Consider the following 26,718-nt stretch of genomic DNA (forward strand, 5'->3'; position numbering starts at 1 on the left):
CAATAGTCGATTATCTGTGGCGCAGTTTGACACTGCGCTCTTAGGCAACACGCAGATAACGATGTGGGTCAATAACCGCGCGATCAAAATGCGATAAACAGCAGTTATGCTTTTTTGTCGTTTTGCTATAATATATTACTTAAATTAGTTACGTCGTCAAGAAATAAACTTGTGGCATTCTGACTCTGAAAAGGCAGAAATATTTTAAAAGCGTGTACGCTGTCAAAATGTTTTACAAAATATTCACGAAGCCAATCAATCAAAATACCAAATAAAATACGCATGTTTGTATATGTACTGATTAAACATTATTAAGTGTATAAATGTACATTATTCAGAGAAAAATTGTAGCTAACTGCTAAGGCAGTTCTCGTGGATGCGATATATTTTTGTTATATATCGTTTGTCGAACTATTTCGATGTGACGTTTCGTATTTTATATTATTATAAATAAAATTGAGTCATTATTTAGACAGACAGATACTCTTATTTTGTGAACCTATGCGGTGTAAAATAAACGAAATACAGATTTTCTTAACAAGATATGTGTACAGTTTGTACAATAACGCGTGCTTATTAGCTTAGTAGCATTTCTTCCAGTCAACATTAAGATTAAAAACTAGCAAGAATTTGTAAAATGATGTGACGAACATGTATCAATAGAATAATTGCATGCATCAGAATATTATGTTTAAATAAATAAAACATCATGTTCAGTCGGAAAAAAATTTTAGGACTTCTCATATTAGACAATACCTGGTACCTGGGTGACATAACTTCGCTAGCATCTAATAATAATTAGTTTTTTTGTGTGTGGGTGTGTTTTTTCTAATAAATAAGATGTGACATAGCAATCGCTTTCTCATCTCATATTTAATATAATATTTAATTTTAGTGTTTTCACTAAAATTGTACGTAACAGTTGTATCAAAGTGAATTACGATAGCTGTAGTATATATGTACGTAGAACGTTAATCAGTAACAAATAATAATAATAATGTGGCACTCAGTGATAGATATTTCGATCAGAACGAGCGACACGACTTAGCGGTTCGAGCTGCGCAGGCGCAGGACTCACAAAAACGACGCTGAAATAAAACAGGATCCGTCGACCGGTCGGACGCGCCCGCTCTCGTGACATAAGTTATAACAGCAAACGAGAAATGTTGACGGAAATCACGTAGCCATTGTCAGGGAGGCTGCTCTTTTTTACTACAACATACATATCTCCTTAATTCAACGCCGCAAGAACTTTTGCAACAGGCTTTAATGTAGAACGTGAATGGGCCTATAGTCTCCGGGAAATTGTCTGCAGTGGAACTGATGAACGTCTTGAATCTTTATTGTATTTTAACTTATAAATATATAAATGATTCAATCGTGAAGTCGCAAGTTTCACTCAATATATACATTTTAGCCATTTGTGCTTTTTTTAAATAAATAATATGATTTTAAATAAAAACTCACCCAAATCGATTGGATTTTCACGCAATGCGGTTATCAGTTGGGTTTGATTATAACTCAATCGAACCAGCTGACTAATGCGAGGGGGGAGAGGAAGGGAACTGATACAGCAGTGCTATTGGTTGCCGGATCGTAATCTTGCACGAATGAGCTGCGCATGCGGCTCTATTTTGCTATATAAGCCGGCCACGTTTTCATATTTTCTTACAATATTGCTAGGTTAAAAATTAGAAACTACCGAGTTTGAAATGTAAAGTAATATATTTGGGCCCAAGTTTGTCTTGGCCCGTAACAGCAATTGTGCACAACAAATACAACAAATATTTAATAAATACGTTCTAAATTGTAAGTATTTTTAGTACCACGATTACTTATTAAAACCAACCCGCCTACAACGACAAAGGTGATGTTTGAAAATACTTAGTAAAAACCATTACCCACTTGTGAAATCAGTGGAGCGACGACACCAAAACTAGTCATTTAGAAGAATGCGTAGCCAATGTTATAAACACCACGTTCGGGCACTTTTACGCACCGCTTCACAGATCTTTACTTTACCAACCTTGTTCGATTACGTTAACTTATCTAAATCAAAAGACTTTTTAGAATAAAAACGTTAAAATTATTCTTTTTTTAGTACAAGTACTACACATACGAGGGAGTGGGCAATTAGTATCAGAAATGGATTTGCGAGCCGACCCTTGTAAAGCTAACGTGTAGTATTGATATGTTGTGTTGACGTTACAAGACAATTCCCGGATACTTCACGTTCGTATGATCATTGTTACTACTGGATAGTAAGTCGATAGTTTTTGCGGTGGACGTTCAGAGAAACGTGTGCATGTGTCTCTTTCTAGCTAATCTTCGGTCGGTGTATTCGAGTTCAGGAGTGGTTTTTGCGGCGTCAGTCGCCTGTCGCGCCATGTTGGGAAGCGAGGGCAGGGGGCCCATTCACTGTGCAATTGCCAATTGATGGGATAAAATGCAATTCACAGTTGCTAGGGCTGTATAAGCTCAATCGAATAAATATTGTTTTTGCCATATAATGCTTTAAGAAAAATAAAACAATTACAAAATAGCTTCAACTACCTCACAGGAAATGAATCTTCCTTTAACGATTAATAAGTGTGTGATACATCATGTATTGAAGAATTTATTAAAATTAAGAAGACCTCCTTTATTTGCTAACTCGTGTGCTTCAGGGGAGCGGTTCTAACGAATCTGCCCACTTTTGGCAAGATATTTAATTCATTTCAGCTGTCTCGGTGTCGTCGGTGACAACGTCGTCGAATAATCATTGTTATATTTATTTTTAATTTAATTTAAAAAAATTTAAAGAATAGTTCTTTATGTCTTTAAAATGTACAAATCTTAAAATGTGACAATAATAATAAATGAAGAGAATCGTGTCTCGGAATGGAATGGAATTGTGATATTGATCTTAATTGAAAGAGTAACTTCTTTTTAATAGAATAAATCTCATTAACCTTTCGAATATTTATACATATAATGTGTAATATTTTTAAATAAGTTCTTAATTGCTACTAAATATACAAATCAAACACAAAGCGAATAAACAGGCGATATAATATTGCGAATAAATATAACTATTTCAACACAAATGTGAATCTCTCGATGATCTAAGCTCGGATAAATACGTATTCGGCTCCGGCTGACATTGTGGAAGGACAAAAGTCAATTAAACCTGGTAAAAGATGTGTGTTGTTATCTTAAAAGTCAACTTACAACTGATATCATACACTGGCTCACTCATCCTTCAACTCGAAAAAAACACAACCATGCTGGGTATTAGTGATAAGTGGGTAGCCTACCTAGGCGGAATTGCATAAAGCCCTAAATTGCATTATCAATGGCACTTTGTTCCCTTTTTAAAAAAAAAAACCGACACGTAAGATAAGGGACAGAATCAACGACTTTTATGTACTTTTTGAGACACAAGAATGTAAATAGCGTTGAATTCCAAACTACAGGTTGCTACTGAGAATTTATTGAAAGAAAAAACTGGCATCCGAACCCGAGACCTCCATATCTGCCGCCGAATATGCTAGTTCAACGAAACGGTTAAATACGTAAGTAATGGAAACGCAATTCTGCGTGTTGAGACACATTATTAGATAAATAAATGAAATGCCAAGAAAATACAATCGCTACAAAACATAAAAAGACACCGGGCTATAGAAAAGGAATGCGTCATTTTCTTTATTGCTACTTTTTCAATGAACCTCGTGAAATAGTCGTATTAGTCACCAGCGCATTACACTAACGAACCTGAACTCGCAGGAATACTAAGTAAAACTCCGTGTTTCGATAAATCATGACTTGTATAATTGTAATGTGTTCCTTTGTAAAACAGTCGAGCGATAACATGTTAACTAGAATTAATGTTTTTTTTATTCGTAAATATAACGGTTCGAAGGACAGGACTCAACATGTCTCGACCCGCTTCGCAATAGATGATGCAATCGAAACGATGAATTAATTCAAAAAATGTAAATGTTTACAACATTGCCCTTATTTGTTGATACTAGAGTAAAAAAGTCGTTATATGCGAGATTCGAATAATCTAAAATCATCTTTATTATTTCTCCTACATAGTTCGAAATAGTTTCGAAATAAGTAATTTATATTATGAATTAATTACACATTTCGGCTACACTTACCAGTACTTCGAGATCTATAGACTGACGTCAATTTTACAAAAAAAGCAATATTACATGAAATGACGACGAACTCGTAGTCCTTGCCGTCTCTTATTAACCGAAGCATTGCTTCGAGATTAGGTTTTGAGGCATTCGAAATAGCAGTGAGTAGTATTTAATGTTTAGCAACTTAATGATTGTAACATTTTATTGGGATTGATATCGTATCAAACAAGAATTTTTCGTGCACTTTTCAAATAACGTGCATTTTAAATAATAATATATAAATGATTAATAATAATAATATCATGGGACATGGGAATCGAACCCACGATCTGCGGCTCGATTCGTCAAAAATTTTAATATTTAACCATTAGCGTATCTTGCAACATTTATTATTGAAACAAGAAAACTATAAAAAATAAACAATATTGCAAGAAATATTTATTGAAAGTTTTATTCTTATTAATTTAAATTAAATATAACATTAATCGTCAATTTCTGTAATGTTTACTATTTCATTTCATTTAAACTGCATTATTTTGCAATTAGTTAAAACACAGTATCAAAATATTTGAATATAATGTGCTCGGGCTGTGATCACATATTAGGTGAATATAAAACTAATTTTAGTTTTGTTTTAACATCGCCGACAATTAAATATTATATAAACGCCTGAAAATGAGAACGGTTCCCATTAGCGTGAGTCAAACTTAAAGTAATTAATAGTAATAATTTAATATTAAAAATGACAAGTATATTTTAAGCGCAGCGATCACGACATTATAAGCTTTGGGTAAATTGAAATTTAACGTGGTCAGGAGTTTACGACGCCTATATTAATGATAGTAAATTAATATTTGTTGAAGCTTTGTGCGCGACGACGGCGTCTGGTCTCGTACCATGATGGAAGATATCGCCTTTGTACGGCTGGCGACGTTATTCATGGCACAACTACTTTACAGCGCGTCAAATATTGTCTTTAGTTTGTATGACAGCCGGGTCTTCACACGACGGCGCCGCCATTCCCCCGTCCACACCTCTGATGGATTCACAATGCTTTTTATAAACGAAACATAAATATAACGGTAACGGTACTTTGGTAAAGTCAATTCACGTCTCGTAAATATTTTGACTGACAGGTTGGAACGACGAAGCCTGACATGAAGGAACTAAACTTATAACATAGAGAAAATGTTGCTGCAGTTACGATGAGTTAATTAAAACGATTTCTCTTATATAATACTATACTACGATGTATGCGACATGTATAGTAATCACTCGTGCATTTGTCGAGGTCCTAATAACCTTTATAATGTACGCAGATCTGACAATAATCGCCTGTTATGTGTCAAACAACATCAATCACACGAACACTTCCTGATGTAACGCCACGCCAGCACCGGTGTCGGCTGATTCAAGATAATTAGCTACTCGCGGTGACCCTAACTCCTAATGATAATGATCAATGTTCGTAACAGACTCACTTTTACCTATTTGTTCGCGTTACATGACTAAAATACAATTGATTGATAAGTATGTTGGTTTCATGGCCTCTACTATTTACGCGTAAAAAATATCTACATTTTATTTGTTTTTTTATTTTATTAAATAGGAAGCCGACGCTGTATACAATTTTTGTTGTTCCTTATTCTAGAGTACAATCTTACCTAGCTTAAATATAAATAATAGGTTCACGTGTATCTTATAATATGTAATTTATTGAATGCTTCACTCATGTTAAAAAATTTAATGGAGTCTTTCTCTTAGTGTTATTGTGACGATTTTATTAAATATCGATTTTCGACGCTTTATAATATAAGGATCGATATCATAAAATTTTAGTCATCGAAGTGTAGTGCGCAAAATGCTCTTTGAATACATTGTGTCATTGGGTTGTGAGTAAGTTTGCCAGTTGCGCCTGCGCCGCAGACAGCGCGACGACACCTATTGATAAGTACATGTTGCATGGCGTTCTTGAACAATCGATCGCCGTCGATATTCGAATGATGCGACAAATCGTGCATGCAGCGTATGACCGCGTACCGCGTAGGTAGTGAGGTTCGAGAACACCGGCCGTGCATGATTTAACCTAGACCATGACTTTAGTTTGACTTTGATGATAATGTAATCGCTTCGAGATTGAGACCGCGTGGAAATTACATTTTTACAATCAAATGTTTACGAGTGAAGAGAAAAATACATGCGTTTCAACATAAACGACTTTGATATATTTGATACGTCACCGTAATGACTATGTACTGTAAAACACAAGCCAGCGGGCTAGCTTTACCTACATGTATATATATTTTACTTCAAACTACATACTGTATATGCCATGTTAGATATTATATCGCGTGAATATTGATTGTTTCAATACCGAAGTATTAAAACACTCAGATTCGTTGTAACGGCGTTTTTAGATAACGGGAACGTGTTATATTATATTGATTTCGCTGACGACGTCATGTTACGAATGAGTTATAGAAGGCGTCTGTATCCGACATCTGCGTATGAAGTATACGCACAGGTAAACTATAGCAAAATTCATCTCGTGTTGTAGCTCGATGGTCGAGCACTAATAAAACATTTGAAACCTGCATGAATCAATGGCAATATTTCCAATATTAATTAGTGACACGCGTTTTCAGTTAATTGTACTTCTACATACAAATTTGGACATTGATGATTATTGAAGCAAGTATATAAGCCTTCCATAAAACGGAGGTTATAATAGAATGAGGTTTAAAATTGTTGCATATTTTCCAATGATTACGTCACTTTCAGTTTTGATTTTGTGACATTCTTAAATAAATAAAAAAAGTACACAATAGTTGTCTAATGTATTGACACAGGTGTGTCGAAGCATGTTGCGGCCCTCGGTGTCGACACTCAGCCGAACCTCTATCGATTCTCTTCAAAATGAACTGTTTACGTAAAAATGTTAACACACTCTTATATAGATAAGTGATAACAAAATGGGCAATATTCTAAGATTCTATTAATATTTTTTATTGGGTTGTTAATTTTACTTTTCATCAAAGTAAGAACAAAGAAAAATAATTTCTTGAGTAAAAAGGCAAGTAAATGTATAGGCCTAAAGTGTTATTTAATATCAAGCATATTATGTATGGCAAGTTCTTCAATCAAACAAACAGTGCGTTCACGGAATAATATGTGTTGTTGCTCCGTGGAAGAATCGTTATCATATAAGAAAGCTATTCAAATATATATAAACGTAGTGCCACAGCCGCGTCTATATTATACCGAATTGAAAACCACTTACGTGCCGCGTGCGACGTGCGGCGTGCGGGTTACAGCGGGTCACAAGTTAGCGATGCCGGAGCAGCCGTTCACGTTGCCTTTTAACACTAACTTCGTACTCATTCGTCCATATTCTAAATACTTTGTAATATCCTTATTACTGGACAAGCCTACTTTCCTGCAGATTAAGACAAGGTGTTCGTTACGTTACTACGTTAATGACATGTACATAATGTACACAACATTGTACACAATTCATTATTGTTTTATTGCATGTTAAAAACAGTGGTCGACACATTACCGATTATATTGCTCTGGTTTGCTGTGTTAATGCGGAGCTTTCGGATTACATGGCGCGGCGGTGCGGCTACGGCGCCATGTACACGGAGCCTTAATGTGTAACGTATGGCACGCAGCTGTGAACTTGAGACTCCGTCCCATGAAAGTTATTGATGGAACTCGATCGAAATTATGTTAATGTTGAGTTAGACAACTTAATGTTAATATAATAATTAAATGTGCAAATGTGCAACAATTTGTAATTTCTCTATTCGCTGCATATTCAAATAAACATCTCGTCTCACGAACCGAAACATTATTTTTTTGCATATCAAAATACTGAAGTAAATTAGACATATTTTATGCCGCAATGTGTAATAGACTTATAATAATATAACAAATAAAAAGTACAAGCAAAAAATAAACTGATCGCTTAATCTGATATAATTTTTAATATTGAAAATATTGAAGGAAGTCGTTCGAGTAATGGCATCATCGTTTCTCACGCGAAACGGATTAAATATCACGAGATATATTTTAAGTACATATACGATACTTGGGAGAAGTCACAGAATATTACCTACTGGCGTGTTTTGTGATTTATCTATAGCATCTGCTTGTAACACGGGACGCTTTTACACGGTAAAGTATCACAATGTTAAAATAAAAGCTCGTAATCCCATTGCTTCATACCCGAGCCAACGATTTCCACAAGTCTCTACATATTATTATATGTCTCTTCTGGGTATATGTGAGGAATAACTAATCGACGACTGTACCTTCAAACACCATTCAATTATAGTATAAATGGGATTTAGACTTTTAGTTGTGCCAATAAGGCACGGATTACGTATTATTTATTATTATTATATAGTTACTCCCAATAACGTTTGACTCGACCCGAGATATGAACCTAGGTCATCAGTATCCAGAAAATGAGACTAATTAAATCGTATGCATGAATTATTTTAAGTAATTTTATATTATGCATATAACTTGACATATTCTTTTCCTAATACTGGTATTGTTATTTATTGTATTTTAAGACTTTTTATTAATATAAATAAATAATGAAGAAAGAGAAACAACTAACCACCTGTGAGTAACCAGTGTAACTACAGGCACAAGAGGCTTAACATGTTAGTTCCTAAAGTTGGTGGAAATGGAGATGTTTGGGATGGTTACGATTTCCCACAATGCCAATAACTATTGCGTGGTGACCACTTACCATTAGGTGATATACTTGCCAGTCTGCCTGCTTTATACAATAATTAAGAAAGTTAGCATCGCCAATACAAGATGACACTAATAAATGTAAACAGTGAATCCTACACCTGACACCATGAGCCACTTAACACGGGGAATACTCGAGGTGATAGAACATCAGCGAACAAGTGAGTCTATCCTGGAACTGGACGATCACGCCTATGTGATTATGTAATATATATCTGTTCGAGGTTAAATTTAAATGTAATTGACAAATCCATGTTTCGGAAAATGTAAATCTAAGATATGAACTGCAATTGTTTTCTTTATATATAATCACTTTAATTTTTTAATGATTTCTTAGACAGTTGTATAAACCACTAATATTTTTCTATGCGTGTTTGTTATGAAGTACGCATATTAAATATTCTGTATTAAGAATTTACAATTGTATAAATAACAATATCAACGGGGCCAAAGGTTGAAGTAAACACACAGGCCGAATAAATATGTATCTATCTAGTATTAAAAGGTGTCCGAGCGCGAATTTAACTCGAAACCATTGCGATAGCCGCCATCAAGTAACACCAAACAGGAATTTGGAAAAAATCGTTTGTCGAAAAAGCAAAAAATTAAAACGGAAAAATGCAAATTCTTACGTAAGTGATGATATACCTAATGTTTACTTAGGTACAAATAATACAAATAATAAAGTATATATTATGTCACTGCACATCTAAACCTTTACGACTTTTACTAAATACGTATTGAGGTGTAAATTGTCCGCGTCGCCAAATAAATTGATCTAAGTACTCATTACATCACGTCTAAGTTTCACTTCAGATCGATAATTTCGTCGCTAATGAGATGACACGAGATTTTTTCACTTATAAAAAAAAACAAACATTTAAACAAGATCAAGATCAACTATTCCAAATTAGATATATAAAATATAATATTCGTTTTATGTAAACAAGTAAAGGAATTATTAACATAAAGATAACATTTATTGAAATTCGTAAAGCATTACTAGCATTTAATTTAAATTCATCACATAAAAAGGTAAAATGTTATTGAACGTGTTGAATTCCGACCACGAGCTGATGTTAATTTGAATTAATTATGCCATAGAATGCCCAGTACACGTTGCATACTTGGGTATTTATTTTGTAAAGTTCAAGGTCACGCGTCAAGGTCACACTAGAGAAACAAAGAACCAGTTTAACGTAAAATACTGAATTGAATTATGTACTATTATATATTACACCTAAGCTTGACGTTGTTAATCGATTGAAGAAATCGTCTGAACTACGAAGCCAATATAAACGTCGCCTGTCTACGAGTGTGCAGTGCGCTCACTAAACGCTCACTAAACCAGTATGCTAATAGAATCCAATAATAATGTCATGCCAGTAACAATTGTAAGCTATGCAACCTTGTTTTGTTACTCTTTTTTATTTTGCATAATTTTATTTATTTACAACGTTCGCCGAGCTAGTCGAACAGGTCACGCGCGATAAGGTGTGCTAGTATTAATACAAAGGAATATTGTATGAAATTAGATTTAATAGAAGATGAGGTATTGGACAAATTATTTACGTACAATTGGCAGTGGCCACAGGCCAGTGACAGTTGTCACTTGCAGCTCTACGATAATGAATCGGGCAGAGGAGAACAGTTGGGACTCACCGGTGTCGGCACGCTCTGCCTCGTCGTCCGACTCGGTGCCGGAGTCCCGCTCCTCCACCTGCGAATGAAAACCATTCCTCAAACACTAGATCAATCGCTCGGTCAGCCATCACATACACCGCCACCGAAACGCCGCTTTTCAAGACTTCTCGTACCGAGTATCCATTACTTTCTTTCGCCGGTAGGTTCCGACATTAATAAAGTACGAGATCGCAGTGCATTTAGACTAAACGAGAACGTGTCGCGCGGTGTAGAAGCCGGCGATCGTTCCGCTCCTTTGTTCTCGCGAGCGAGGCGGCCATTTTCTGGTGGCGGTGTGACCTTCACGGCGCAAAGCCGGCTGGGACGTGCCGACACCCACCTTCTCGGAAACGTTCTCCTCATTCAACGAATGCGTTCGTAGCTTATGAGTCAGGAATTTGAGCATTATTGAGCCTCGGCTCGCCCTGATCGTCCTCCACGGCACTCACTCGCGCTGCGACCCCGGCGGCCGCTCACCGGTCTCGCGATACAATTTCGACACGAACTGTTGCGATATAGACGCCGTCACGCCTATGGCGAACGTTCCAAAAACATTTTAAACCTCAATAACATATCCGCATATCACAGCCACGGCGAACACCCGACCGCCTTCCTCGAACGCCGGACTACTACTAGTTTAGTTAGAGTAGCCTTGCGTACGACGCAGTCAGCTGAAGTGGGTACGGCTCATTAATACCGAAAGGGCCTAAGATCGAACGCGTTAAATACTGTTGTCTCGCACGATATTTATCACGGAGGATGTATAAATTAGCCCGAATAGTTCTTTAAAACACGTCTTATGTCAAAATCTAACTCAAATATTGCGTAAATCGTTTTCAAGTGCCACTCGAAATGATCTCGCCCGGCAACCCATTGATGACAAAGAACCGGAACACGCAGAGATCGGACGCGATTGGACAAAACATTACAGAATAGGATCGAAATTTAATGCAATATCTTTCGTCCCTCTCTGACTACTCGAGACGGGAGGCTCGTCTCGAACAATCGGTAGAGTGTTGTAGCGGAGAAAGAGATAGCGATAGCGACACAGGTTCAAGTTATATAACACCGAGTTGATAATATATTGCTGATAAAAAGTTGCGGATGTGAGAAATGTATGGATATTCCGATAAGCCATGTCTTACTTTTTTTTTTTTTACGTAACGTTATTTACAAACATCTTGATAAATGTATAACTTACTTCAAATATCGCCCTAAATTAAATATATCTAAGAATTTTAAATAAATGATGTGCTTTCAATATTTCTGTTGTTATTTTTACAATGTTATATCATAAGCTCTCGAATGTATATTTTACTATTTAATACGTTTGGCTTATCTACAACAATCTTTTTAGACTACATCTACATCGGTTGGCATAATGAATAGCGGCCATATCTGTTCCATACCTGCGCGCGTGTTCCGAATGTAGCCGAGCATTCCGTCTCTCTCGCACATAACGCTGGAGCCGGCATCGGGCGGCAAATTTAAATAATTTATCTGATAATCGTTATAAAGGGAAAGTAATAAATACGACTTGAGATTATTGCAATATATTTAATAACAAACGTATATCGTAACACTAACTTACATTTGAGACGTTTTGAAACTGTTGCGTTAGTATTTTTTTTTAATTAATTTATTAAAGCAACAAGTTCAATCTATCTCTAGAGTTTCCATAGCGAACAGATTATGTAGACATTTTTAGGAGAATCTCTATCACAGTGACAAATCCCGTATCTCGACAAAATATTTATTTTTATTTACTATTAATAAACAACTAACAAAATTAATATATTATAAGCATACTTACAACAAAAATGACTTGAAAACTTCATTAGAAAATACAAAAACATATTATACAGCTAGGATTAGTGCACATTTATCAAGGTAGTCGTTGATAGACATTAGTTCAACAATTTTATTACTTTGAGGTATTTCATTACAATATATACAGAATGTATTTAAAACTGCAAAATACTATTGCACACGGGATACTGATCCAGTATTTATATATATTTTCGGACGGCGTGAGCTACAACAATGTTAAGGATTATAGCTTTTAATTGAATCGAGTTTACAAGAATAGTCCCGTGATATTATATACGTTTATCCTGTTTAAACATGTCCTTTAAAAAAGTCGCGCGTCAAAGCTACTTGATGGATACCCTACTTTATACTTATTCAATAATTTAAAAATATATTATACTATATTATGTTAAACAAGAACAGACTATAATTGCTGTGATTTTAAACTTTGGCTTAAAGTTATTCACAACACGTGTCAACTTATTTACAAATACAATCAACGATTATTGCTACACAGTACTGTTCACGTAACATGAGATTTTGAACAAGTTCACAGTCTACAGATTAACGTTGTAATACAGAAACTTGCTAGCGTGAACATACATCTTTTAACATACATTTTTCATTGACATACATCTTATAATAATAATAATAATAATAATTCCCTTAAATTAATAATTATTTCCTTAAAATATAATTGCATGTATATGTTTAGCAATTAATGCCTTAAATGGAACTTAATACGGTAGGGTTTATTTTGTTCAATATACTTCATACACGTATCAAGAAAATACGGTCACAGTTCACAAATTTAAAAAAGATTGTATAAAAGGCGATTATTTTAGTTTGTCAGTTAATTATCGCGACGATATGAATACAATCTTAAGATTTAATATTTTTGTTATAAAAACATTTATCACACACCGTGACCGATAACAGCCAGTATCAGTTCAGCTGTACACACAGAGGCACGTCAGTGGGTCTTATTGCGTACACTATAAGAGCTCAATTCCATTGACGCCGAGTAGACCCAATGCAATCTTAAGATAACTCGAATGTAAACAAAATTCGTTGTTGACCCTGTACTTATCACGACGCGATAAATTCGTTAAATGCATGAAAATATTAAAACTAATATATTTTCAGTTAATTTTTTCTACATAACACAGCTCGCCCCAGTGACCTACATCATTTTAAAATGTTTAATAAATATATTTTGTATAAAAAGATATCTAATAACGTTATATAAATGGAAGACATTCGTTTCCTTCCTTGACCGATACAATAACACTAAATAATTATCTCTCTAGTTACGTAGCTGGTCACCGTGACACGACGCGACTCGTCTCGCTGCAGCATTGAGGCTTTTTGGTTTTGTTTTTTAAATTTACTCTATATATACATATATCACACATACCTTCGCGTCGTCTCGGCCGCTCACTGTGATCTGACTGATACCATATCCTATCCGTTGATTTGAAAACAGTCACAATGTTATACTACGCGACGGTTTTCAAGTATTCAATCGCATTTAATGTTTTATGTGTATATTCAGATCAAATAAATTTTATACGAATTAATAACAACAATACGTCCAATGTACAATTGTATTGTAACTTTTTTAGTTAATATATACGGTACTTACTTCCTGTGCTATTTTTTTTAAATATACATTTATATATATATTATGTCAGCTGCATGTCAGACAGCGACATTCGATGTTAAAATAAAATTTAGCAGAAAACTTGCTTTATTTATTTATAAAATAAAAAAAAAAGAAAATTAAACCGCTCGCACAAGAATCAAAGTACTCATTTAAAATGTAGAAAAAATAATATAATTAATAAAACTTGCGAAACAATAGGGCTCGCCCGTCACGTCTTCCCCTTATGTACCGCATGTAACAAACATTAGACTAGAACAGCGAACGTCTCCGTTCCAATCACGACACTCGACGTCAACATTGCAATTGTCATTTCCGAATTCTGTGATGCGGCGTGTGGCGTGACGTTAAAATGCGTTCGCCGGAAATTAAATCTCCGCTATCATAGATTTGGTATCAACACTTATCATTTCATATATGACATTTAAAAATCTAAATCATCAACTAACAATAGGCAGCACTAAGGGTCAACATGTCGGCGAGGCTGCCACCGATAGAGGAATTACAATTAAATTAATAAATATTTCAGTGCAGTAAGCTCGCACATTAAACTATTATAACAAGAGTGAATACCTACACGCATATAGTTTAGGACGCAGCCAATTCCCATTAAGGCACATTTTTTATCTCGTTCCGCATAAACAAAAAAATATCAATAATAAGCAAACGATACGCCCATTTCTAGACATTATAATGTAACATTTGCCTACAAAAATGTCCAAAAGTACAACTTATATAAATAAGAATTGTATTTAAAGTCGGAAAAAGGTAATCGGAAATTTGTTATATGATGTCCTACGAACGCCTTGAGTGTATATATGGCCACGTTTCACACGAATCGTCGCCACCGAGGCAACGCGAACGACTCAACTGTTATTATTAATATATCGTTAAATTGAGTTTCTATGTACTTGATATCCTTCTTCGTTTATTTCTTTCATAATATTAAATATTTACAAAATATTGGTTATGATAAAAGTTAACGAATATCAGATATTATAAAAACCCAAACTACCTTTGTTTTCAATTTTTATTGAATCGCCGCCATCGCTATCCTGATATGATATAATCGAATAATATAACTCGGTGTTCTTAAGTTTCTTTGTAAATTGTAGGACAATAATAAATGAAATCGTGTGTTCAGAACCGTTCAGTAATTTCCCGCCGCCAGTTAAGCTCTCGTGCCATGTCAAGGTCAAACTTGTTTATTTACCTTTTCCCGACTACGTCACCGTACAAACGTATACGTTTTGTCGAATGCATGACGCAGGCGGCTGATCTCGTGGGTGTCGCAGGAGCCCACACAGCGAACTCATCGAATTTTACCGCTGCGCGCGTTTGAGCGGCGCGACACGGAAATAGTGCCGACTTGTACCGGTACGGTGTGTATCATCAATCACTTTTTTAGTCATAATTTAAATTTTAAAATACATATTCATCGCATTGATTATAATATGATGATACTTTCTGAACTTCTATACTTTTTGCATATCTACGTTATTAATATTCAAATATTCTGACGCCAGTGTAAGTTTTATTCTTTAAGTACATTTCATACAAGCACCGTGCCGTACACCGTGCCGTGCACCGTGCCGTGCACCGTGCCGTGCACCGTGCCGCCCGGTAGATATACTTCAAGTGTGTTTTGAATATGACGTAAATTAATGAACATTTTCGTTATTAGTATTAAGTGATGTTATGAATTGACGCGTAAATACTTTAGTAAAAAATCACTTGACTGCAAATTAAAAAAAGCTATAAACTACTCAACTCCACTGAAACGTAGAGTTCGATGATAAATTTTGTATTTTATAACATTTGTGTTCTTGAAGTTTAAAATAATTTGATTGTACCGACACAATTCCGACACTCGTTGACACAGTGGGTCACTCTTTACAGTATTAAAATGAATTGAAGTTAATAATAAATAAGTCGCCGTATCGACGAGATGCCACCGGGCGGTCAGCAGATGTGGATCATGTCGGACATGTAGTCGGGGTTCTCGCGGACGAACTGCAGCAGCTCGTCCGTCGCCTGCGACAGCTCGGCCAGCACTTCCGGCGCGACCGGAACGGCCGGCGCGTCCGGGCCGGCCACGTCGCGCAGCAGCAGCTCGGCGGCGGCCGGCAGCGAGTAGCGCCGCAGCCGCGTGAGGTGCGGCAACACGTCGGCCTCCAGCCCCGCCACCCTGCAACCGCGCGCACGTCAGCCCCCGCATGGCCCACACCTCACTCGTGGTCGGTCCACTCGTTAAATTCAAAAGCACTCTGATCGCTACCTCACCCCGGCCGTTTCGGGTCGGGCGGCGACCGGTATAGTCGGGCGGCGGGTACTGAATCACCGGCCGAGGCGATCGATAACGATGACAGCTAGACGTGATACATGAGATTCTCCCGAGGCGGTCGACGGTACTTCGAAAACTTACGGCCAGCTTTTCGATTCGATCGGCCACAATCATATCGAAAAGATCGGTCACTCTACTGGTGGTAGGGCTTTGTGCAAGCTCGTCTGGGTAGGTACCACCCACTCATCAGATATTCTACCGCAAAACAGCAATACTTGATATTGTTGTGTTCCGGTTTGAAGATTGAGTGAGCCAGTGTAATTACAGGCACAAGGGACATAAAATTTTAGTTCCCAAGGTTGGTGGCGCATTGGCTATAAGCGATGGTTGACATTTCTTAGAATGCCAATGTCTAAGGGCGTTTGGTGACCACTTACCATCAGGTGGCCCATATGCTCGTCCGCCTTCCTATTCTATAAAAAAAAAAAAACTCTGCGTCGTCGCGAATGGGACTCGGGGGCGCCTCGGGATCACGTTCGGGGACCGCGGGAGAAGCGAGCGGGAGTCGCACTCACTCGGCCACGAAGTACTTCCGGTAGGGCAGGCCCACGTGCCCCGTCTCGGCCAGGCGGCGCAGCGCCAGCGCCAGCAGCGCGTCGGCGGCGTGCGGCGCGCGCGCGTGCACGAGCGGCGCGCGCGCGGCGGCGGCGGCGCCGGCCGACTGCAGCAGCACGACGCGCGCGCCGTCCGCCGCCAGCGCGCGCTGCAGCCACGCGGCGGGCGCGCGGGCGGCGGCGCGCGCGGCGGCGGCGCTGTACGGGTCCAGCACGGCGCAGCCCGCCGCGCCCAGCAGGCGCCGCAGCGCGCCCGCCACGCGCGCCAGCGCCGGGCAGTCGCGCGCGTACAGCAGCAGCACGCGCCGCTCGTCCGCCTCGCTGCCGTTGATCGGCTTCGCCGCCTCCGCCTCCGTCCTGCGCGAGCGTCCGTGTATTAGTGGGGGCGACCCGGGACTCGCCGGTGCGCCGCCGACCTCGACGGATCCCCGTACTCGATCTTTGAAAACGTAATACAATATCCGGAAAAAACCTCCGAGGGAAGCTCGGAAATAATGATCATTAGTGGAATGCCCGACGTCAATTTCGAACAAAAATGGTTTCGCTCTCTTCCACTTTTCGATGCAAGGAATATTTTTGCGGTATAAACGGCGAAAATAGCCTTATTAAGCACTTGCGGTGTCTAGGCTGATTGCCATGTCTTTCCTCTTGCTCTCAATGGCGACCTATTATAAGTAAGGTACATTAAAAAATCACCAGCACTGCGTTCGTAACAAAAACCATTCTTAGTCATTGATAAGATAGTTACTCTGCAGGTAACCAAGGAGATACGTATCACACGCTCTTGGCGAGTGAGAAGATAATCGCACCAGGCTTGTTGTTGGATGGGTCTATACCGTCACCCCTCTTGAGAATAGGATGAGCAGTTGCTACTTTTTATGAAGTCGGGAATTTTCCAGTGATATAAGAGAGCGAGAATAGTTCGTACCGAAGTCAAAACGGAAGCACACGTGGGCAATATAGCAGGTATTCTCAGAGGACAACTGGACTTCTTGGGTTGGGATTTGGGAAAGATCGGTTACTCCTTTGCGGAGAGATCTCCTTTGTTACTCATGCATTGTAAATGTGACTCGAGGGAGTACCGGGACGCATCACGCTCGCGCGGTACCTGTCGAGCCAGTGGCGCAGCACGCGCGCCCGCAGCGCGGCGGCGAGGCGGGCGCGGTGCGCGCGCAGCAGCAGCGCCAGCGCCAGCGCCGCCAGCGCCGCGCCCGCGCACAGCCACCACAGCGCGGCGCGCGACACGTCGGCCGGCGTCGGGGGCGGGTTGTAGTGGCACACGGGGTGCTCGGTCAGCGCCTGCGAGCCGAACAGCCGCAGCGCCTCCGTCCACGGCGCCAGCTGCTTGAGGCGCGCGCTGTAGCAGCCGTCGGGCACGCGCAGCACGCAGCGCACCTCGCAGCGGCACTCGCCCAGCGTGCTGCAGTTGCCGCCGACGTCCACGCACCACTGCGCACGCGACAGTCGCGAGGTTAACGTCGTCCGATTTGATTGCGTCGATTGTCTGACCGCTGTCTTATTTGTCGTAGAAACGGTCTTGGGCCAAATGTAATATTAAACAGTGACACTGATGCGCGAGCGGTGGTTCGTCCTGCTTATACAATAAGCAGAGAAATGTAAAGCATCGACTATTCTCTATGTGAGGTATAAACGTAAATTGACCATGAGAATAATATCAAACACAAGGTAAGCACAAAATTGTACAACAACAACAATTAAAATACATATATCAGTTGGCCGTTTCACGAACTGAATAATTCCAATATAAAATAGATAAACACAAACCAATTTTGGACAAATACACGAGATAAATCGAATAGGGAAGAGCGCGTAGGCAGCACGGGGAATGGCTTAGGGCCCTGATAACGAGTTTCACGTTTAACTTTATTTAATATATAAATTAGCTAAATCCGTGATCACCTTCGTCCACTAACTTGGAATAATAGTCGTTAACGTTCTAAAAACGCGGACGGTGGATAAGAAGCATTCTTCATTCCTATCACATACTCAAAAATTTATATTTCGACTGCCGACTATTTTTAAATGAATTTTATACTTGAAGATATATAGTTTTTTATTCAGTAAGTTTTACATGATAAGTAATGTAGTAAATCAAAGCAATTATTGGTCAAAAACAGAGTGTTTTGCCTTTTTTGTACATTTTTGTGGTTTATTCGGTCTTTAAGTTATTATTTCTTAAAGAAGCGCTCCATGAACCATATTAATTTTTTAACTAACATTAATTTTAACTCACGATTATACAACTCTTGATTCTTATGTGACTCTTATATGATTATACGGCTTAGTTCACTATGCGCATCTATATACGTTGCGCGTGAGTATCAGTTGCGCGATCGTTTAAGTGTTTTGTCACGCTGAAAAGTGTTAACATACTGAAGATATAAATATTGAGTTCGGAACTCATTGCGAATGTGTTTGGAAATCTTAATAATTAATAACATGAAAAACTTTACTGGTGGTAGGGCTTTGTGCAAGCTCGCCTGGGTAGATACCACCCACTTATCAGATATTCTACCGCAAAACAGCAATACTTTATATTGTTGTGTTCCGGTTTGAAGGGTGAGTGAGCCAGTGTAATTACAGGCACAAGGGACATAACATCTTAGTTCACAAGGTTGGTGGCGCATTGGCTATAAGCGATGGTTGACATTTCTTAGAATGCCAATGTCTAAGGGCGTTTGGTGACCACTTACCATCAGGTGGCCCATATGCTCGTCCGCCTTCCTATTCTATAAAAAAAAAGCGATTTTTGCATTTGTTCAAACAGAAACATTTTATCGATACTTAGAAGTTCTTAAAATTGTTAGACATGCACAGTGATTCTAAGTTGTTATAAATGCATTTCGTGTAGCTCGGCCTCAAAATCTACCTCTACCTATTCTAAATGCATTCGTGTAGCTCGGCCTCAAAATCTACCTCTACCTATTCTAAATGCATTCGTGTAGCTCGGCCTCAAAATCTACATCTACCTATTCTAAATACATTCGTGTAGCTCGGCCTCAAAATCTACCTCTACCTATTCTAAATACATTCCTGTAGCTCGGCCTCAAAATCTACCTCTACCTATTCTAAATGCATTTCGTGTAGCTCGGCCTCAAAATCTACCTCTACCTATTCTAAATGCATTCGTGTAGCTCGGTCTCAAAATACCAGGGGTATTTTGTCTCCTTGTCAACGATAATGACAATAATTTTTGTTTCAACAAGTACTGGCGACAACACTACGAAAACCCTAATATACCTACTATGGTGGTAGACCAAGTAGGTATATTATAAAGTGTATCTCAACGTAGTAATTACTTTCGATTGTTGATTAATTCCCATAGTTGGAACATTCAATGCATAGTAATAAAAACATTCTTTTATCTCAATCTTGCATTTAGAATACTAATTGTAATTGATTTTTGTGCCGCAGTGTCTGCATGAAGAAATGTTCATAAAATCTACATAAAAATTGTTTTATTTATTCCTTCTATTTCCATCTTTTTACTTAAAACAATAATTTTTTTATATTTGTTATGATGTCTGCTACCAAATCAAATTGATATCACATTAAGTAGCCGATGGGCGAAACATGTCCCTTATCAACCCTCCCCCTTTGCTTTTACTATGAATGTACACGTACATAACTTAGGTGCATATTTTCTTAGTTAAGAGTGCAAGCTTCTGGTTAGAAATAAATAAAATCTACCCACATAAGGGTAAAATAGTGGTTGAAAGTTTGCATGAGGAGTCCATCATTTCTGAAGTAAGAAGCATTAAATGTTATATACAAGGTTCTAGTTAGATATAAATACTTATGTATTTCAGGGTTTTTGAAAATCTATCCCCAAGAGGGTTTGAAATAGGGGTTGAAAGTTTGTATGTGGAGTCCGTCATTTTTGAAGTACGAAGAATGCAATTTAATATTAAAGTTTCTGAGCAAAAATAGATGCATAAGTCATAATTTTGTCATTTTTCGATATTCGACCCAAAACGCGAGAAATGGGGTGGAAACATTAGTATAAAAAATGGTCTGACCTACTTGAAATTGTTTGTGTTTCTTGAATAATTTGATAAACATGTATTCAAATTCCATCCAAAGGGGTAGTTTTTTTTGTTGTGAAGGGTTAGAATGTTTCTTTCTTTATTAATTAGAATATTCGCTAAGAAATCGGTCAGCGTCTTGAACACGAACATTTCACGGACTGTATTACACAGTATGATCAATGTTTGCAAATTGATGCTTCCTTTGGAGCGAAGCAAATTATAGAAGATGGACTTATACAGAACAAAACCATTTATTTGGTAGTTTCGAAGCTTTATATGGATCCATCAGAATATTCTTTCAAAGAATATAGTTCCCTTTTAATGTGTGCTTCACCATGACAATCAATAAGTCTCAAGGTCAGTCATTGAACATGACCGGCATTGATTTAGATGATGGCAGTTCTCAGGACAGTTTTATGTTGCGTGCTCTAGAGTAAGCTTTGCGAGTAACTTAGTAATTTTAGTCCCAAAAAGAAACGACGAGAGTCGTGTACAAATGGGTGCTAGGGTTATTAATCATAAATAATGTTTTCAGTGAGTTAAATAGTTTTGTTTAATCTGAATATTTTAGAATCAATACAATTAAATAAAATTGAAGTGTCTGTCTGTATTTCAAAATAACTGCTTCTTTTGAAGTTAATATGGGCTATTTGCGAGATACTAAAACCAAAAAAATATATTTTTAATATTGTATGTCTGTCTTTTTGTCCGGGTTAATCTTTGAAATGGCTAAAAATTGAAATAACAGAAATTTCAAGGTACTGTTTAGTCTTAATTTTATCAAAATCGAGTGAGTCTATCAATAGTTATACGTAACAATCATACGTATTTTTTCGTTACAATATAAGTATATGATGGTGGCGGTGTGTCCAGATTTCCGGAGTAGAGTGACCCTCTGCCATATTAGGATTCGTGTTTAGTTCGTAGATCTCTTATTTTTATCATTAGTTACGAGGTAGACTTTTAGTTTTGAGTTTTTATTAATATCTTGCATTAATTATAGAATTTATTAAAGTTTGCATTAAATTGCTTAGTTCTAACTTTATTTATAGTTTTATTAGATTATAAGAGGTTGTATTTTGTTCTATTACTTGCTGCTGCTTTACCCATGGGCAACTATGTGTAGCATGATCACGTGTAAGTCATGCCAATGCTATTGTTTTCTTAGAATATCGAAATACTACACCTAATATTGTATATAAGGAGACATTACAATAATTCAGTAAATCCGTTTTTCTTTAATCACTAGAGTAATAATAATCACACGACATATTATGGATACGAACAGTTGTGTGTGTTGTGAATATTCAGTAATTCTTCACGCTTTATCACATCTAAACAAATAAATAAAATTGAATTTTCTTTCTGTGATTTCAAAATAACTACCACTTTTAAAGTTAATATTGGCTATTTGCGAGTTACCAAAATAAAAACAACAATCATATCATAAATACGAGAGGTTATGTGTGTTTTCATTACTTGTTACTTCTTCGAGCTTTATCACAGTTAAAATATAACATAATTAACACATTTTGGCCTTTTAATATCGTTTAACTGGATTTATCATTGTTGAACCACTAGAAACTACTTACTTATTATAATCATTGAATAGATCCAAATGTAACATTATCATCAAAAAAATAAATACTATATTTTTAACAAAACATATAAAAAACATTTTGTATATAACTTTTACAATAATAGTGAAGTGTGATGACTGTCTAAAAAAAACAGTTTCAACTGGAAATTATCTCCTACATGTAAGAATACTCAGACAAGAACTCTGGGCTTAGGTAAATATACAAAAAATAATAATATTCACATAATAACCACGAACTATTAATTAATAACTATTTGTAAAATTTTACGACAGGTTTTTAATAGTCACATTTGGTAGTAGAATATCAAGCAGTATTATTGCCATGAGACGACTATTAAATATTACTTTTTAAATTAATGGTTTTCTTATCATATGTCACTTTAATTTAAATTTTATAGCATTACGAATGTTGCTGTGTAATCAAATATATCTCTCATTAGTGAAAAATGTATATTTTTAAAGCATACTTATATCTTAGAACTGGGCCACTGAAAATTACCATGTTACTGATTAACTTTTATAATAATATAATTTAATGGGCTTTAAAAATATTTGAATTATAGAAATGGAACAACTACTGTATGCAAGGCAAGCAGGATACTTGAAATGGCAAATTAGTGTCAAAGTTTGTTCACCTGGAAGTCTGCTGTGCAAAGGTTCATTGTGTAATCAGTGGCCGGCACAAAGCCCAGATACCAGTGCATGATGAGCTCCTCACTGGAAAATGTAAAGTAACACTTAACATCATTCCCATTAGCATACTTCCTTTATATAATAAGGTCCTCCAGACTGATTTCGACTACGGCAACCAAACTCAAGAGAGATTAGCCAACTGCGCAGGGCATATTATAGTGCACAAGTGTGTGTTTTCAAACACAGGTGCACTCTCTATTCCCTAACTCTCATAATCTGATGGGACGGCAATTCGACACAACCCGAAAGAGTTGAAGCGCAGGACCAACGGCTTTACATTCTTTCCTAGGCATGATAGTGTACACACTACTAACTTCCACACTCTGGGCTTCTATTGAGAATTTTCGACAGAAAAGCCCAATAACTTTTTATTGGCACGACCTGGGATTTGAACGCCGGACCTCCGGGTCTGCGTCCTTACATCTAGCTACTAGACCAACAAGGCAGTACAATATAAGATACATATATTTTTGTATAAAAAAGGTTTTATAATTTCGACTTTACAGAGTTAATACATCCCTCCTGAAACAGGGTATTCGATTCTATAATAAAACTCTGCAGACCATTTTACTTTTATGGGTTTGACATGCCGCAAGGATAAAAAATCCATTAAAAAAAACGAAAAAAAAAAAATTATTTAAATTTGAAACTAGTGTTTTGTTTTTAATAATAAAGACGTATTGTATTATTACAAATATTTAAATTTTTATTATTATTACAAAAATTTATTACATGTAAATTTTTGATTATTAAAAAAGTAACTACAGAGTTTCTTACAAGTTTTTCTCAGTGGAATCTACATTCCGAACTGTTGGTAGTTTTACGTTTAATAGAGCCTTCTTGAATATTTTGATTTTATTATAAAGGATTGTATCAATTTATTTAACTCCCTAAATTACTCAATTCTCATTAAAAAATTTCTCATTATTAGACCTACAACTCTAAGATTCTAAATAGACTCTTTAGGTTGTAAAATGATGGCACAAAAAATACTTGTAAAGCCTTTTTAAAGTAAAAACAAGAATGTCTTCTTTACTTACTATGTACTGTGTGTTCTAACCAGAGCCATGCTTTTAGTGAAATGTTCTTTTGGATATGGGTTATTAACATAATGTAAAGAATCATGAGGACTGGAGCTTGTGGTCCCTCGGTGGAGCACTGTCTTGATGTGATAGCATGTGCTATTGAATATTAAGTCCAAGTTCGTGGAGAAGCATACCTGAAATATTTAAATTTGATATTTATAATTATTATAGTGAAGGACTTAAAGGTTTTACTGAATATGAATTTTAAGCTTTGTAAATACAAATTTATTACCGATCCAAATATTAAGTTATACATGGTTTGTATTAACAAGATCTATATCCATAAATGTTTTAATGTAAAGAAATGGAGGTAGTAAAAAATACTTTGCTTAGTATTTGTGACTACCTCCATTGTGTATTATGGCATTTGATCTTGTTATGTTTTCTTAAATTATAAGTAATTATTATTTAAATAAGTGTTTTAAAAACAAATTAAAGAATAATTACATATATTCTAAATATAAATATCGAGGAAAATATACTCACATTAGTGCAATTTAAATTAACGTGAACAATCTCATTAAAACGAGAATGTAATAATCCAAGTGGGATGTCAACACTGTATTTCTCGCAACGACTGGGAGACAGAGTGTCATAATATCGCATAACCAGCTCCCAGTTGGTAACATTTTTATCAGCCATCGTACACCACTCCACCCTGTATCGTCCCTCCACACCATCGTTCGTAGCTTCGAAAGTTAAGCCACTATGTAAATTATCACTACACTTAACATTATATTCAGCCTTTGTTAAATAACATAGCAGCGAAAATAAAAACAACTTCTTCATATTGACTACTATCGATCACGTCATAACGAACTCACTTGAAGATTAAAATACATAACATATGAATGGGCGGGTAATATGTAAAATGTATAGGACCGGTACAGTGTTATCGATGCGAAAAAGTAACTGGAAATTCTAGAGAGTCGTTGATAAAACCACTTTTCAGTAATGTAAGCTTCACTGATGTTATTAACAGCTATACTCCTAAAGAGTCCCCAGCCTCATGACTATCACCCTGTTTCAGCTTTACATGCTAATTGTTATTTTTATCTCCTGCTGAAGCGGCGTTGCACTTTAAAATATATTTGAATCTAAAGTTTTAGCCATATTTGTACTTGTGACCTTTTGACTAAATTTATTACTTTTATTAAGCATAGATAATAAACTATATCATAGACAATACACTAATAATTATTAAGGCTCAAGCTTATACATACCATAAACTACAGCTACAGGCTAAAAATTAATATGACAATTTGACTAAAGTCTAACACAGACACAGAGTGAGAGATGCATACAATGCGTTGCAATGCCATTATTATATTATTTAGGTGTGTCGTTTTATGGTGCTTACGGTTCGTAGCATTATATTTTTTTGCAAGACATTAATTATCTTACCGTAGTATTCAAATAATCTCGATATGAATACATTGGATTTGGTTACTGTAGGGTAGTAGATCCCGTAACTTCAGTAGATTATAGTAATAGTTTTTGTACAGATAAGTCATGCAGCTAATAAACAAAGAAATACAGAAAAATTTGGTAGACGCTTTGCGTTTGTAGTAGTGTTTTACACAGTGACTAAAACCAGAATAAACCATCTTATGCTAGCTATCACTAGACTAAACACGTACCCAAGTCAGCGTTGCCACACGTACGATTCAAATCATGTTAGACCTTTTTTTAAGATGATACGATATACGATCATGCATTCGAAAACCTACGCAGAGTTTTTTGAAAACCTTAAATTTCGTAACAAAATAGAAAATAATATTACATTAATTTCATTTTGTCGATTTATGAAAATGATGTGCCAATTAAATACGCGAAAGTACGTTCTACCATCGTCTATGAATGTTCGTTTTACTATTTTTTAGTTTTATGATAACACAGGCCGAAAAAAAAGTTATCATATATATAATCTGGACGAAATTGAATAATGTAAAATAACTATAAAACTAAAAACAACTTTTACTATATAAGTAATGTGATTAAGCTGTTGTACAAAGATGAAAAAACACTATGAACGTTTAGAAATTAGTTTTATATTAATATAATATTGTGTTTGATAATACCAGTTTGATTTGTTTAAAAGTAAATATTTTTTATTTGATACCTCTTATCAAAATCTGTATAATTCTTATATTTATTTATTTATTTAGTGTACAGGAAACAAACAGTGAAATAATTACAATAAAATAAAAAATATAAAACAATTCTTAAACCAAAACAGTTAATAGGTGCATGAAATTATATAATTCATTTATATAATTTAATTTAATATAAATTTAATTTTTAAATCAAGAAAACATAATTTAATAATAAATAATCA

At 36.5% G+C, this 26,718-nt stretch overlaps 2 protein-coding genes across 11 annotated transcripts in view; both read right to left on the minus strand.

Annotated features, from left to right (window-relative positions):
* LOC126771484 (uncharacterized) overlaps positions 1 to 11,492 on the minus strand; it is a 45,080-nt gene extending 33,588 nt beyond the window's left edge. For 3 of the 10 annotated variants that reach the window (XR_007669535.1, XM_050491382.1, XM_050491381.1), the window contains exons 1-2: positions 10,924 to 11,480; positions 10,563 to 10,620 (exon numbers count right to left, since the gene is read on the minus strand). Coding sequence is in view for 2 of the 10 variants with exons in the window: in XM_050491382.1 (XP_050347339.1) it covers positions 10,563 to 10,620; positions 10,924 to 10,989 (124 nt within the window). In the remaining 8 variants the exon portion in view is untranslated. Of the gene's footprint in view, positions 1 to 5,527; positions 5,538 to 10,562; positions 10,621 to 10,717 lie in introns of those variants that run through there. The other 7 variants (XR_007669541.1, XR_007669538.1, XR_007669540.1 and 4 more) reach the window with 6 other exon arrangements.
* A 628-nt stretch (positions 11,493 to 12,120) lies between these two features.
* On the minus strand, positions 12,121 to 25,532 carry LOC126771418 (uncharacterized). Its single transcript, XM_050491286.1, has 6 exons — positions 24,867 to 25,532; positions 24,336 to 24,514; positions 23,238 to 23,319; positions 18,062 to 18,402; positions 16,915 to 17,310; positions 12,121 to 16,243 (listed from the first exon to the last, which is right to left on the minus strand). Exons 1-6 carry the CDS (start codon positions 25,167 to 25,169, stop codon positions 16,018 to 16,020), a joined length of 1,527 nt encoding a protein of 508 aa, XP_050347243.1. The 5' UTR covers positions 25,170 to 25,532; the 3' UTR covers positions 12,121 to 16,017.
* Positions 25,533 to 26,718: the final 1,186 nt, after the last annotated feature.

This window comes from Nymphalis io, chromosome 10 (genome assembly GCF_905147045.1).
Source record: "Nymphalis io chromosome 10, ilAglIoxx1.1, whole genome shotgun sequence".
NCBI lineage: Eukaryota > Metazoa > Arthropoda > Insecta > Lepidoptera > Nymphalidae > Nymphalis > Nymphalis io.

Bases quoted from the DNA above. Each gene is read 5' to 3' on its own strand.
- LOC126771418 (XM_050491286.1), bottom strand. From the start codon at position 25,169: ATGAAGAAGTTGTTTTTATTTTCGCTGCTATGTTATTTAACAAAGGCT. The intron at 24,515-24,866 runs GTGAGTATATTT...TAAATATTTCAG, and splicing joins TTAATTTAAATTGCACTAAT to GTATGCTTCTCCACGAACTT. The intron at 17,311-18,061 runs GTACCGCGCGAG...ACGCTCGCGCAG, and splicing joins CTGCGCCACTGGCTCGACAG to GACGGAGGCGGAGGCGGCGA.